The sequence below is a fragment of the Eubalaena glacialis genome, chromosome X (genome assembly GCF_028564815.1).
Source record: "Eubalaena glacialis isolate mEubGla1 chromosome X, mEubGla1.1.hap2.+ XY, whole genome shotgun sequence".
NCBI lineage: Eukaryota > Metazoa > Chordata > Mammalia > Artiodactyla > Balaenidae > Eubalaena > Eubalaena glacialis.
The window spans coordinates 89,900,908-89,914,778 of record NC_083736.1 but is presented as its reverse complement, the minus strand read 5'-3'; the positions used below and the strand labels follow the sequence as shown (position 1 = coordinate 89,914,778).

Genomic DNA, 13,871 nt, shown 5'->3' with positions numbered 1-13,871 from the left:
CAGCAATCGGGCAGGGTCATAGACTGTACTCTGCTATTGGATGGGGTTATAGTTTGGACTCCATCGTTCAGTGTTACTGTAGATTGGGCTCTGAGACTATCCAGGGTCACTGTTAAAGCTCCCTGGTTATGTGGAGCCAAAGAGTATGCTTAACAGTTGGTCAAGGCTGCTTGCTTGGCTCTCCGACCAAGCAGGGCTATAGCATGGGCTCCACAGTGGCCTGGGTTCTCAGGCTAGGCTACTTGGACAGGTAAGACTAGAGGCTATGCTCAGCAGTTACACAGGGCTGCAAATCTGCTTTCCAGCCCAGGCAGGACAGAAGAACAAGCTCCATGGCTGGCACAGCCCATTGACCAGGCACCCAAATCAGGCAGAACTGTCCACCGAACTCTCTAGCCAGATGGGGCCACCAGTTTGGCTCCGAAGATGAGCAGAGCCACTGGCTGGGATCTCTGCTTGGGCACTGCTACAAGCAGAAATGCAGTCTGCCAAGATCTAAGTGCTGTTGCTGTAAGCCCCACCTCAACTTCTCCACCTCTATCTGATCTCCAGTGGTTGAGCCCCACAGATTCCCCCAGTTATCTCTATGAAGTGTGGCCCAAATGGTCCTTCTGGGAAGCGTCCCACAGTGCTGGGGGAGCTAGACGTCCACCTAGGGTTCTCTTTTTCCAGTGGAGAAACTATAGGCCCAGGGGGCCCTCTCGGTGCAGTGTTGTGTCAGTCTGGGGAGGGGCAATGTAGTCAGAATGTAGCTGATCCTCTCACCCTTCTAATGTGGTACTTTTTAGTCTGCCATCTCGATTGGCAAACTTTTCTGTACTAGTTTCTATCCTCTTCGTTTTTGCCATGAACTCTTTAACACCAGCTTACGGATCCCTTCTCAGAATAAAGTAAAATACGTAAAAATACAAAAGAAACCAATTATATTGAAATAGTTATCAAGATATTTAAGAAAATAAATTGTGATATAATAATAGATGTGCTTCTTGATTAAAGCATAAAAAATAAGATCTAGTGGCAGCTTTAATAACTAGTGTAATTTTGAAGTAGTAATGACTGTAAATAATATTTCAAGATATCTGCCACAAATTTAATGTGATAGGAAAACATTTATTATTTCTATTAGTGACAAAGTTAGAGGTACTGTTAATACTACTTTGGTCTGTTGCCTATATTGTTAATCAGATGAAATACTAAATATTAGTTAGCAGGTAAAGAAAATAAAGAGGCAGTATTTTTCACATCTAAGTTCAGGAGCCCCTGAATTCTCTCCATGGGTCTCCCAGGGGCCTTTGGACCCCTGGTTAAAAACCCCTGCTTTATACATATCTTTGTAATTATTCTGCAGCAATTTTATACTGCCTTCTATGTTAATCATCTTTTTTCTGCTTAGGCTTTGTGAATATGACCATAATCTCCCTACCAACGTGAATTTCCTCAGCATTTAAGAATCATTTGCATGCACTGATGTTCTAAAATAGAATATACTGTTATTTTTCCTTCAACGCTTGAATCACTTTTTTAAAACTGCTAATTTCTTTTTTTTTGGTCAATGTTCTATATGTAAATGTGCCTACAAATATTTCATTTTTACCACTGATGTCCTAAAAACACTGGTCTTAGAGTTTTCTCTCAATAGATCAAATTAAATTACACTAAAGCAGATTTTCAAAGCTGAAATAATAACTCCAAGAATCACCTAAATTTAGTACACATTATTTGGAACTAACTCATAATTGCATATATTAGAAGCTCCTCAACAATCTCAGGATATGGTGTACTTTTTAAGTGTTTCTATGTGTTCTTGTAAGTATTTTAGGACTTTTCAACTTCTTCCATATAGTGAACTTGGTTTCTAGCTTCAATTTAGATATTTTGAAATAAAGGAGACATTAATATTTTTATTAATAACCTTAAATTTGGGGCTCTCTTTTGCTGATTAAATTAACATCTGGGGGTTTGTTTTTATTTTGTTTTGTTTTTTTAGTAAAGGATTTATCCTGCCAAATAACTAAAATCTATTAGTTGTCTGGCAGGAAAGAGCCTATTGACCCATACTAGGAGAGATAATACTGGTGTTAATTCAAATCTCTGGGAAGCAATGTGTCCTTAATTGTTTTTTGTTGTTTTTGTTGTTATGAGGAGACAACCATGCCACATGAGCAACAAACTATGATTATGCATGGATGGAGTTTAGCACTGTAATCAAATAGAACTTACAACAAAGTTAATCTGATGATACATATTTAATGCTATGCATTATCAATGTGCTACATGGTAATTAGTCATAAATGGTAAACAGCTCCTTTGAATGGCAAATTGATGTTACTTTTGCATCACTGAAGCAAACCCTTTCTAGGATGGGAGGGAGAAAGGCAGTGGTGATCTAGTCTTTTCTCTGGCCTGAGGGAAGCAGTCTCCTTTGGGTACTTGAAAATCAAATGACTGTTTCTACCCAGGACCTTCCTCCTTACTAGAAGATACTCAGACATTGGATTTGTCTGCATAAACGCAATATTAACTTTCATAACTCAGATGAGTTATTCACAATTTGTGCCTCGTACCCAAGCAGCACAATTCCAGTCATGCATACTATTAAATTACATGTTAAATTGTTTTCTCCTACAAGCAGGAGTAAGAAAATGAGTTTTGATTGAGCAGGGTAAGGAATGAGAAGAAATTTTAGAGTATCTGGCATCGAGGAGGAAGGCAAGCCAGCTTGGAAAAAAGTCTTCAGTGGCCTGCTTTAAACGAAAGGAAAGCACAAAATTGTTGGGGCAAAGGATGCAAGTGATAAAACACACAGAGATGTGAAAAAGAGAAAGATACAGGCTTAGAAAAGGGAATGGATGTCTAGAAAAGAGGAAGAGATGAGACAGGAAAAGGTTAACCCATCCCCAGCAAACAGGAAATGCACGGAAGCAATGGGTATAACACTCGCAGAAGGAGCCTGGCAGGATCTACACTTCCTGGTTCTCCTTCACTCACCTTCCGAGATTCAGCATAATAATGTGATTTCACAAGCAGTCCTTTTGACTGCATAGTGGATAAGATTAAACCAGCTGAATTCAATAATTTAGACATAATTTACTGCCTTCTCCAAATTGAAAGCAATTCCTTCCTCCCAACTGGACCAGGCAATTTAAAGAGAGAAACAAATATGTATCGTTTATGCTACAAAATCAAGTGAAACAGAAAAAAAAAAAAAAAAAAAAAAAAAAAAATCAAGTGAAACAGAAAAAAAAAAAAAAAATCCCACGTAATACATTTCTATATATACATTTTTAAAGCTTGTTGCATATTAGAGGGCCATTCATAAGTGAGACCCCTTCTGTTTCTTACATTCCCTAAAGAGCTGAAAACATGACTTAAAAAATAATAAATGTTTTTAATGTTACTGGTAAATAAATATCACAGTAGCATTCTGCATATTTACATTCTTTTTTATTTACTAAGGCATGTGAAGGAAAAGCTACAGTTTTAATGGGCAAAATAAATGCCTACATTGATTAATTCTTCAAAATATGGTTCTCTTTTACTAAAATCTGATCATACAGAAAAGACTAGAAAGCTTCAACTACTGAATAGGAGCCAGATGTTTGTTTGCCTTTTTGTACTTTCAAATGAAACTGTCCAACTGGATAAAAAGAGGGAGAACTAAGTCACATTTAGGCTTTTTAACTTGCTCATTCTGACTACTGTGCAAAGAACCATGGGAATAAGGCGGGCAGGACAAATGTGATCAGCTCTCCATTTCAACTCAGAGAACTCTGGACTTGGCTGGCTGGACAAAGAAAACACATTTTTCAAAAAACTTTTCCACAAGGGAATTTCTTAGCACAGTGTAACTTTCATTGAGGTTAATAAAGTTGTGTCATGATAATAAAGAGCCTACATAAACTCATTAACCCTTAGTACTACAGGGTAAACTGTAATGCAAGCCTACACTACGCAATGGAGGAACTTCTGTATAGACACAGCCTGCTCAAATGACAGACACTGGTGCTCTGAGATTTAGAGACAGTCTAAGGGGAGGTATAACAAAATTGTTACAGCATAAACTACTCAATCTTCTTAAAATCAAAGCAAGCCACGTGGCTCAAAAACAAACAACAAAAAACCTGCAATGACTATGCCCATCCATGAAATATCTTGCAGTTCTTCCTTCCAAAAATTAAACCAGACAGGGTCAAACATATGAAGAATTCTAAGAATTAGATCTAATAGAGTGCTTTATTCTACCAAGCAGTTTATTTGGTGTAATCCTCACAGTGAACTAGTAATGTCAGATGAGAAGATAGGGCTTTAGCAAACTGACATAGTTTGCCCATAGGAGGCAGAATAATAGAATAAAAAGAGCAACGGCTTTAGAGTCTTGATAGGCTTTGTTCTGAGTCTCAGCTCTACTACTCTGCCACTTACCAGCTAGGTGACAGTGGGCAATCTCTCTAAGCCTCAGTTTCCTGATGTGTAAATGAGGATAATAGTATTATCTCATAGGACTGTTGCAGGATTCAATGAGATAAAATATATAAAGCGCACAATCCCCAGCACGTTAAGTGCTTAACAAGGGATAACTTTACCATTCACCCATTGATCCTGAGGAAGCTATTTTAACCTCTTGGCCTGTACACTTTTACGTCCACACAATGGTAATAACAATATCTACTTAAAAATGTCATTGTGATGATGAAATAGATGCAATTTTATGTACAGAGGATGATGCGTCTACATGTGCACAAACTTAAATTTAAAAGGACACATATCTGAAGGAAGGAGAAGATGGCGGAAGAGTAAGACGCGGAGATCACCTTCCTTCCCACAGATACATTAGAAATACATCTACACGTGGAACTGCTCCTACGGAACACCCACTGAACGCTGGCAGAAGACGTCAGACCTCCCAAAAGGCAAGAAACTCCCCACGTACTTGGGTAGGGCAAAAGAAAAAAGAAATAACAGAGACAAAAGAATAGGGACAGGACCTGCACCAGTGGGAGGGAGCTGTGAAGGAGGAAAGGTTTCCACACTCTAGGAAGCCCCTTCATGGGCAGAGACTGCGGGTGGCAGAGGGGGGAAGCTTCGGAGCCACGGAGGAGAGCGCAGCCACAGGGGTGCGGAGGGCAAAGCGGAGAGATTCCCGCACAGAGGAGCGGCGCCGAGCAGCACTCACCAGCCCGTGAGGCTTGTCTGCTCAGCCGCTGGGGCGGGCGGGGGCTGGGAGCTGAGGCTCGGGCTTCGGTGCTAGCCGGGAGGGAGTCCGGGAAAAGGTCTGCAGCTGCTGAAGAGGCAAGAGACTTTTTCTTGCCTCTTTGTTTCGCGGCGCGCAAGGAGAGGGGATTCAGAGCGCCGCCTAAACGAACTCCAGAGACGGGCGCGAGCCGCGGCTATCAGCGCGGACCCCAGAGACGGGCATAAGACGCTAAGGCTGCTGCTGCCGCCACCAAGAAGGCTGTGTGCGAGCACAGGTCACTCTCCACACCGCCCCTCCCGGGAGCCGGTGCAGCCCGCAACGGCCAGGCTCCCGTGATCCGGGGACAACTTCCCCTGGAGAACGCACGGCACGCCTCGGGCTGGTGCAACGTCACGCCGGCCTCTGCCGCCGCAGGCTCGCCCCGCATCCGTATCCTTCCCTCCCTCCCACCCGAGTGAGCCAGAGCCCCCGAAGCAGCTGCTCCTTTAACCCCGTTCTGTCTGGGGGGGGAACAGATGCCCTCAGGCGACCTACACGCAGAGGCGGGTCCAAATCCAAAGCTGAACCCCGGGAGCTGTGCAAACAAAGAAGAGAAAGGGAAATCTCTCCCAGCAGCCTCAGAAGCAGCGGATTAAAACTCCACAAACAACTTGATGTGCCTGCATCTGTTGAATATCTGAATAGACAACGAATCATCCCAAATTCAGGAGGTGGACTTTGGGAGCAGGATATATTAATTTTTCCCCTTTTCCTTTTTTTGTGAGTGTATATGTGTATGCTTCTGGGTGAGATTTTGTCTGTATAGCTTTGCTTTATAATAGCTTTATTTTATTTCATTTTATTTTATCCTCTTTCTTTCTTTCTATTTTTTCTCCCTTTTACTCTGAGCCGTGTGGAAGAAAGGCTCTTGGTGCTCCAGCCAGGCATCAGGGCTGTGCCTCTGAGGTGGGAGAGCCAACTTCAGGACACTGGTCCACAAAAGACCTCCCAGCTCCACGTAATACCAAACGGCAAAAATCTTTCAGAGATCTCCATCTCAACATCAAGACCCAGCTTCACTCAACGACCAGCAAGCTACAGTGCTGGACACCCTATGCCAAACAACTAGCAAGACAGGAACACAGCCCCATCCATTAGCAGAGAGGCTGCCTAAAATCATAATAAGGCCACAGACACCCCAAAACACACCACCAGACGTGGACGTGCCCACCAGAAAGACAAGATCCAGCCTCATCCACCAGAACACAGGCACTAGTTCCCTCCACCAGGAAGCCTACACAACCCACTGAACCAACCTTAGCCACTGGGGACAGATACCAAAAACAACGGGAACTACGAACCTGCAGCCTGTGAAAAGGAGACCCCAAACACAGTAAGATAAGCAAAATGAGAAGACAGAAAAACACACAGCAGATGAAGGAGCAGGGTCAAAACACACCAGACCTAACAAATGAAGAGGAAATAGGCAGTCTACCTGAAAAAGAATTCAGAATAATGATAGTAAAGATGATCTAAAATCTTGGAAATAGAATAGACAAAACGCAAGAAACATTTAACAAGGGTGTAGAATAACTAAAGAGGAACCAAGCAACGATGAAAAACACAATAAATGAAATTAAAAATACTCTAGAAGGGATCAATAGCAGAATAACTGAGGCAGAAGAACGGATAAGTGACCTGGAAGATAAAATGGTGGAAATAACTACTGCAGAGCAGAATAAAGAAAAAAGAATGAAAAGAACTGAGGACAGTCTCAGAGACCTCTGGGACAACATTAAACGCACCAACATTCGAATTATAGGGGTCCCAGAAGAAGAAGAGAAAAAGAAAGGGATTTAGAAAATATTTGAAGAGATTATAGTTGAAAACTTCCCTAATATGGGAAAGGAAATAGTTAATCAAGTCCTGGAAGCACAGAGAGTCCCATACAGGATAAATCCAAGGAGAAACACGCCAAGACACATATTAATCAAACTATCCAAATTTAAATATAAAGAAAACATACTGAAAGCAGCAAGGGAAAAACAACAAATAAAACACAAGGGAATCCCCATAAGGTTAACAGCTGATCTTTCAGCAGAAACTCTGCAAGCCAGAAGGGAGTGGTAGGATATACTTAAAGTGATGAAGGAGAAAAACCTACATCCAAGAGTACTCTACCCAGCAAGGATCTCATTCAGATTTGATGGAGAAAAACCTACATCCAAGAGTACTCTACCCAGCAAGGATCTCATTCAGATTTGATGGAGAAATTAAAACATTTACAGACAAGCAAAAGCTGAGAGAGTTCAGCACCACCAAACCAGCTTTACAACAAATGCTAAAGGAACTTCTCTAGGCAAGAAACACAAGAGAAGGAAAACACCTACAATAACAAAACCAAAACATTTAAGAAAATGGGAATAGGAACATACATATCGATAATTACCTTAAATGTAAATGGATTAAATGCTCCCACCAAAAGACACAGACTGGCTGAATGGATACAAAAACAAGACCCATATATATGCTGTCTACAAGAGACCCACTTCAGACCTAGGGACACATAGAGACTGAAAGTGAGGGGATGGAAAAAGATATTCCATGCAAATGGAAATCAAAAGAAAGCTGGAGTAGCAATTCTCATATCAGACAAAATAGACTTTAAAATAAAGACTATTACAAGAGACAAAGAAGGACACTATATAATGATCAAGGGATCGATCCAAGAGGAAGGTATAACAATTGTAAATATTTATGCACCCAACATAGGAGCACCTCAATACATAAGGCAAATACTAACAGCCATAAAAGGGGAAATCGACAGCAACACAATCATAGTAGGGGACTTTAACACGCCACTTTCACCAATGAACAGATCATCCAAAATGAAAATAAATAAGGAAACACAAGCTTTAAATGATACATTAAACAAGATGGACTTAATTGATATTTATAGGACATTCCACCCAAAAACAACAGAATACACATTTTTCTCAAGTGCTCATGGAACATTCTCCAGGATAGATCATATCGTGGGTCACAAATCAAGCCTTGGTGAATTTAAGAAAATTGAAATCGTATCAAGTATCTTTTCCGACCACAACGCTATGAGACTAGATATCAATTACAGGAAAAGATCTGTAAAAAATACAAACACATGGAGGCTACACAATACACTACTTAATAACGAAGTGATCACTGAAGAAATCAAAGGGGAAATCAAAAAATACCTAGAAACAAATGACAATGGAGACATGACGACCCAAAACCTATGGGATGCAGCGAAAGCAGTGCTAAGAGGGAAGTTTATAGCAATACAAGCCGACCTCAAGAAACAGGAAACATCTCGAATAAACAACCTAACCTTGCACCTAAAGCAATTAGAGAAAGAAGAACAAAAAACCCCCAAAGCTAGCAGAAGGAAAGAAATCATAAAGATCAGATCAGAAATAAATGAAAAAGAAATGAAGGAAACAATAGCAAAAATCAATGAAACTAAAAGCTGGTTCTTTGAGAAGATAAACAAAATTGATAAACCATTAGCCAGACTCATCAAGAGAAAAAGGGAGAAGACTCAAATCAATAGAATTAGAAATGAAAAAGGAGAAGTAACCACTGACACTGCAGAAATACAAACGATCATGAGAGATTACTACAAGCAACTCTATGCCAATAAAATGGACAACCTGGAAGAAATGGACAAATTCTTAGAAATGCACAACCTGCCGAGACTGAACCAGGAAGAAATAGAAAATATGAACAGACCAATCACAAGCACTGAAATTGAAACTGTGATTAAAAATCTTCCAACAAACAAAAGCCCAGGACCAGATGGCTTCACAGGCGAATTCTATCAAACATTTAGAGAAGAGCTAACACCTATCCTTCTCAAACTCTTCCAAAATATTGCAGAGGGAGGAACACTCCCCAACTCATTCTACGAGGCCACCATCACCCTGATACCAAAACCAGACAAAGATGTCACAAAGAAAGAAAACTACAGGCCAATATCACTGATGAACATAGATGCAAAAATCCTCAACAAAATACTAGCAAACAGAATCCAACAGCACATTAAAAGGATCATACACCATGATCAAGTGGGGTTTATTCCAGGAATGCAAGGATTCTTCAATATATGCAAATCCATCAACGTGATACATCATATTAACAAATTGAAGGAGAAAAACCATATGATCATCTCAATAGATGCAGAGAAAGCTTTCGACAAAATTCAACACCCATTTATGATAAAAGCCCTGCAGAAAGTAGGCATAGAGGGAACTTTCCTCAACATAATAAAGGCCATATATGACAAACCCACAGCCAACATTGTCCTCAATGGTGAAAAACTGAAACCATTTCCACTAAGATCAGGAACAAGACAAGGTTGCCCACTCTCACCACTATTATTCAACATAGTTTTGGAAGTGTTAGCCACAGCAATCAGAGAAGAAAAAGAAATAAAAGGAATCCAAATCGGAAAAGAAGAAGTAAAGCTGTCACTGTTTGCAGATGACATGATACTATACATAGAGATTCCTAAAGATGCTACCAGAAAACTACTAGAGCTAATCAATGAATTTGGTAAAGTAGCAGGATACAAAATTAATGCACAGAAATCTCTTGCATTCCTATACACTAATGATGAAAAATCTGAAAGTGAAATTAAGAAAACACTCCCGTTTACCATTGCAACAAAAAGAGTAAAATATCTAGGAATAAACCTACCTAAGGAGACAAAAGACCTGTATGCAGAAAACTATAAGACACTGATGAAAGAAATTAAAGATGATACAAATAGATGGAGAGATATACCATGTTCTTGGATTGGAAGAATCAACATTGTGAAAATGACTCTACTACCCAAAGCAATCTACAGATTCAATGCAATCCCTATCAAACTACCACTGGCATTTTTCACAGAACTAGAACAAAAAATTTCACAATTTGTATGGAAACACAAAAGACCCCGAATAGCCAAAACAATCTTGAGAACCAAAAAAGGGAGCTGGAGGAATCAGGCTCCCTGACTTCAGACTATATTACAAAGCTACAGTAATCAAGACAGTTTGGTACTGGCACAAAAACAGAAATATAGATCAATGGAACAGGATAGAAAGCCCAGAGATAAACCCACGCACATATGGTCACCTTATCTTTGATAAAGGAGGCAAGCATATACAGTGGAGAAAAGACAGCCTCTTCAATAAGTGGTGCTGGGAAAATTGGACAGGTACATGTAAAAGTATGAAATTAGAACACTCCCTGACACCATACACAAAAATAAACTCAAAATGGATTAAAGACCTAAGTGTAAGGCCAGACACTATCAAACTCTTAGAGGAAAACATAGGCAGAACACTCTATGACATAAATCACAGCAAGATCCTTTTTGACCCAGCTCCTAGAGAAATGGAAATAAAAACACAAATAAACAAATGGGACCTAATCAAACTTAAAAGCTTTTGCACAGCAAAGGAAACCATAAACAAGACCAAAAGACAACCCTCAGAATGGGAGAAAATATTTGCAAATGAAGCAACTGACAAAGGATTAATCTCCAAGATTTACAAGCAGCTCATGCAGCTCAATAACAAAAAAACAAACAACCCAATCCAAAAATGGGCAGAAGACCTAAATAGACATTTCTCCAAAGAAGATATACAGATTGCCAACAGACACATGAAAGAATGCTCAACATCATTAATCATTAGAGAAATGCAAATCAAAACTACAATGAGGTATCATCTCACACCGGTCAGAATGGCCATCTTCAAAAAATCTAGAAACAATAAATGCTGGAGAGGGTGTGGAGAAAAGGGAACACTCTTGCACTGTTGGTGGGAATGTAAATTGATACAGCCACTATGGAGAACAGTATGGAGGTTCCTTAAAAAACTAAAAATAGAACTACCATACGACCCAGCAATCCCACTACTGGGCATATACCCTGAGAAAACCATAATTCAGAAAGAGTCATGTACCAAAATATTCATTGCAGCTCTGTTTACAATAGCCAGGACATGGAAGCAACCTAGGTGTCCATCATCGGATGAATGGATAAAGAAGATGTGGCACATATATACAATGGAATATTACTCAGCCATAAAAAGAAATGAAATGGAGGTATTTGTAATGAGGTGGATGGAGTTAGAGTCTGTCATACAGAGTGAAGTAAGTCAGAAAGAGAAAAAGAAATACAGTATGCTAACACATATATATGGAATCTAAGGGAAAAAAAAAAAAAAAAAAGGTCATGAAGAACCTAGTGGCAAGACGGGAATAAAGACACAGACCTACTAGAGAATGGACTTGAGGATATGGGGAGGGGGAGGGGTGAGATGTGACAGGGTGAGAGAGTGTCATGGACATATATACACTACCAAATGTAAAATAGATAGCTAGTGGGAAGCAGCCGCATAGCACAGGGAGATCAGCTCGGTGCTTTGTGACCACCTAGAGGGGTGGGATAGGGAGGGTGGGAGGGAGGGAGATGTAAGAGGGAAGAGATATGTGAACATATGTATATGTATAACTGATTCACTTTGTTATAAAGCAGAAACTAACACACCATTGTAAAGCAATTATACTCCAAGAAAGATGTTTAAAAAAAAAAAAAAAGGACACATATCTAATAAATGGCAGACACATACCTAGAACCTAGATCGTCTGAGTCCTCTTACTGTCCACACAGGTAGATATTCCTAATTCTATTATCCAAACATAGAAGAACATTTTCACACAACTCCATTGAAAGGACAGCAATCTAGAAATACCTGTGAAAATGAAATTTAAAAGCAAAATATGCAAGTTACCTGAATTAAGGCCTCACTCAACATGTCTTCATTAACCTCCAGAATGATGTTTTTTATATCTTCATATGGCATACGATATGATCCTAGGAAGATAGCTAAAATAAAAATTGATTTTATTAAAATGAGAGCAGCATCACAATTTTAAAGTCCTAATAAATACCTGATTCCCATTTCATAGACTCAAAATATGAAATTCCTGTCACTAATATTACTCTACAGAATTATGAACAAACAAAAGTAGCTTCCATTTGATGGACTATACTACTCATCTAGGCAAAATGGCCTATTAGCTCAGGGTCTAACGTTTACAGCTCATGCGTATTTATATACAAGATAAAACTACTAACAGCACTGATGACTACATGCTTATGCATTTTAGATGAAGCTAATACCAAATAACCCATGAAAAGTTAGAAATTTTATCTCAAGTAGGCCTTTTAATTCAACGTAGAATTTACCGTGGAGATTGTCAGATGCATCCAATACAGCACTTCTCGAGAATGACAGTAAAGTAACCCGATACTAAGAAAACCATAGCAATCTACTTTGCAGTTCTCCCACATAAGAAAAAATTTAAGTGTCTGAATCCTCGATGTTCTCTGCATCCCTGATGACATTCATGAGGTATGCTATTAGTTGCTTTTATGTTGAATCAACGATTTCCCTTGTCAACTTTTTCTTAAATGGATATGCATTATGTCATACGGGAATAATTCAACAAATTATACCTAGAAAAGCTTACACTGACTCAGAAAGCATTGTTCAACAATACATTCCACTTTAACCTCCATTGAACATACGTTTTAAAGAACATACATGTGTTCTTATCACCAGAACATACATATATTCCTAAGAATTTTTTTTTTTTTTTTCATGGAGAGGTCTATATGCCTTCACTGGTACCTAAAGACAAAGCATCCTCCCCTGTCCAGGCAAATGACTACCTAGACATAAACACCAAATGAGACCTCCATAATCCAAATAAATAATGTTGACAGATATCAACTAGCAATTAAGATCATACTACGTTTTTTTTTTTTAAAAAGTACTGAACATCCACTTTATAAAAAAAAAAAGGACTGTCTGGTAAGCAATGTACACAGGCAAAACAGCTATTAGGAGACTGCTTTTCTGACAGCAACATTCCTACCGACATAAGAATGAGAATGACGAGTTGTTTATTTTAATCTGATTCTCTATAGCACACTCCTTCACAAAATAAACTCCCAAGGTATTTCTCTGCATACTTAGAAATGCTTGATGTGCTGAAATTTCTCATACATAGTGTTTTAGTATCCTCAGAATATAAACACAGCATACTGTGGTGACACACACACACACACACACACACACACACAAAAGCTAAATTTAATACAGAGTGGAGACTATGTCAAAAAAAACTTAGGACCTGTGTAAATGAAGATGGGTTTAACTGTCCAGCTACTTTAGGAAAAGCGTATTTAATGGTTGACTGCTTTGTTAAAGGCTTTAAGGTTCACTAACCAGTTTTAAAGTACAGTGGTTAACAACTAGCTCACATCACAATTCCTTCAAATATAAAGCAAATAGTAGTAAAAGGATTTGCCCATGTGACTAGTGAATACTCTAAAACTATCACTCCCAGGCCTAGGCAGAAGGAAAAAAAATATAACACTCTTTTCAACTCTGCCTTTCCTCTCACTGTGGCCTCTAACAATGCTGAATGATCAGTACTTTCCAAAGCTTTATTATTCATAAATTTCACCTGGCCTAGCCGAGGCTAAATTATGGTAGTCTCTATTATGGCTGAATGACAAAAAGGCAGCCTAAATCATGTTTATACAGAATTTTGTTCCTAGTAGGTGCTAAATATACCTGTTCAAAGAAGTTATAACTTT

At 39.3% G+C, this 13,871-nt stretch overlaps 1 protein-coding gene across 4 annotated transcripts in view; it reads right to left on the bottom strand.

The window, feature by feature from the left end:
- The window catches only part of DIAPH2 (diaphanous related formin 2), an 878,028-nt gene that overhangs the window by 460,390 nt on the left and 403,767 nt on the right, over positions 1 to 13,871 (bottom strand). For all 4 annotated transcript variants that reach the window (XM_061179189.1, XM_061179191.1, XM_061179192.1 and 1 more), the window contains one exon: positions 11,995 to 12,089. In XM_061179189.1, the coding sequence (XP_061035172.1) occupies positions 11,995 to 12,089 (95 nt within the window). The remainder of the gene's footprint in view (positions 1 to 11,994; positions 12,090 to 13,871) is intronic.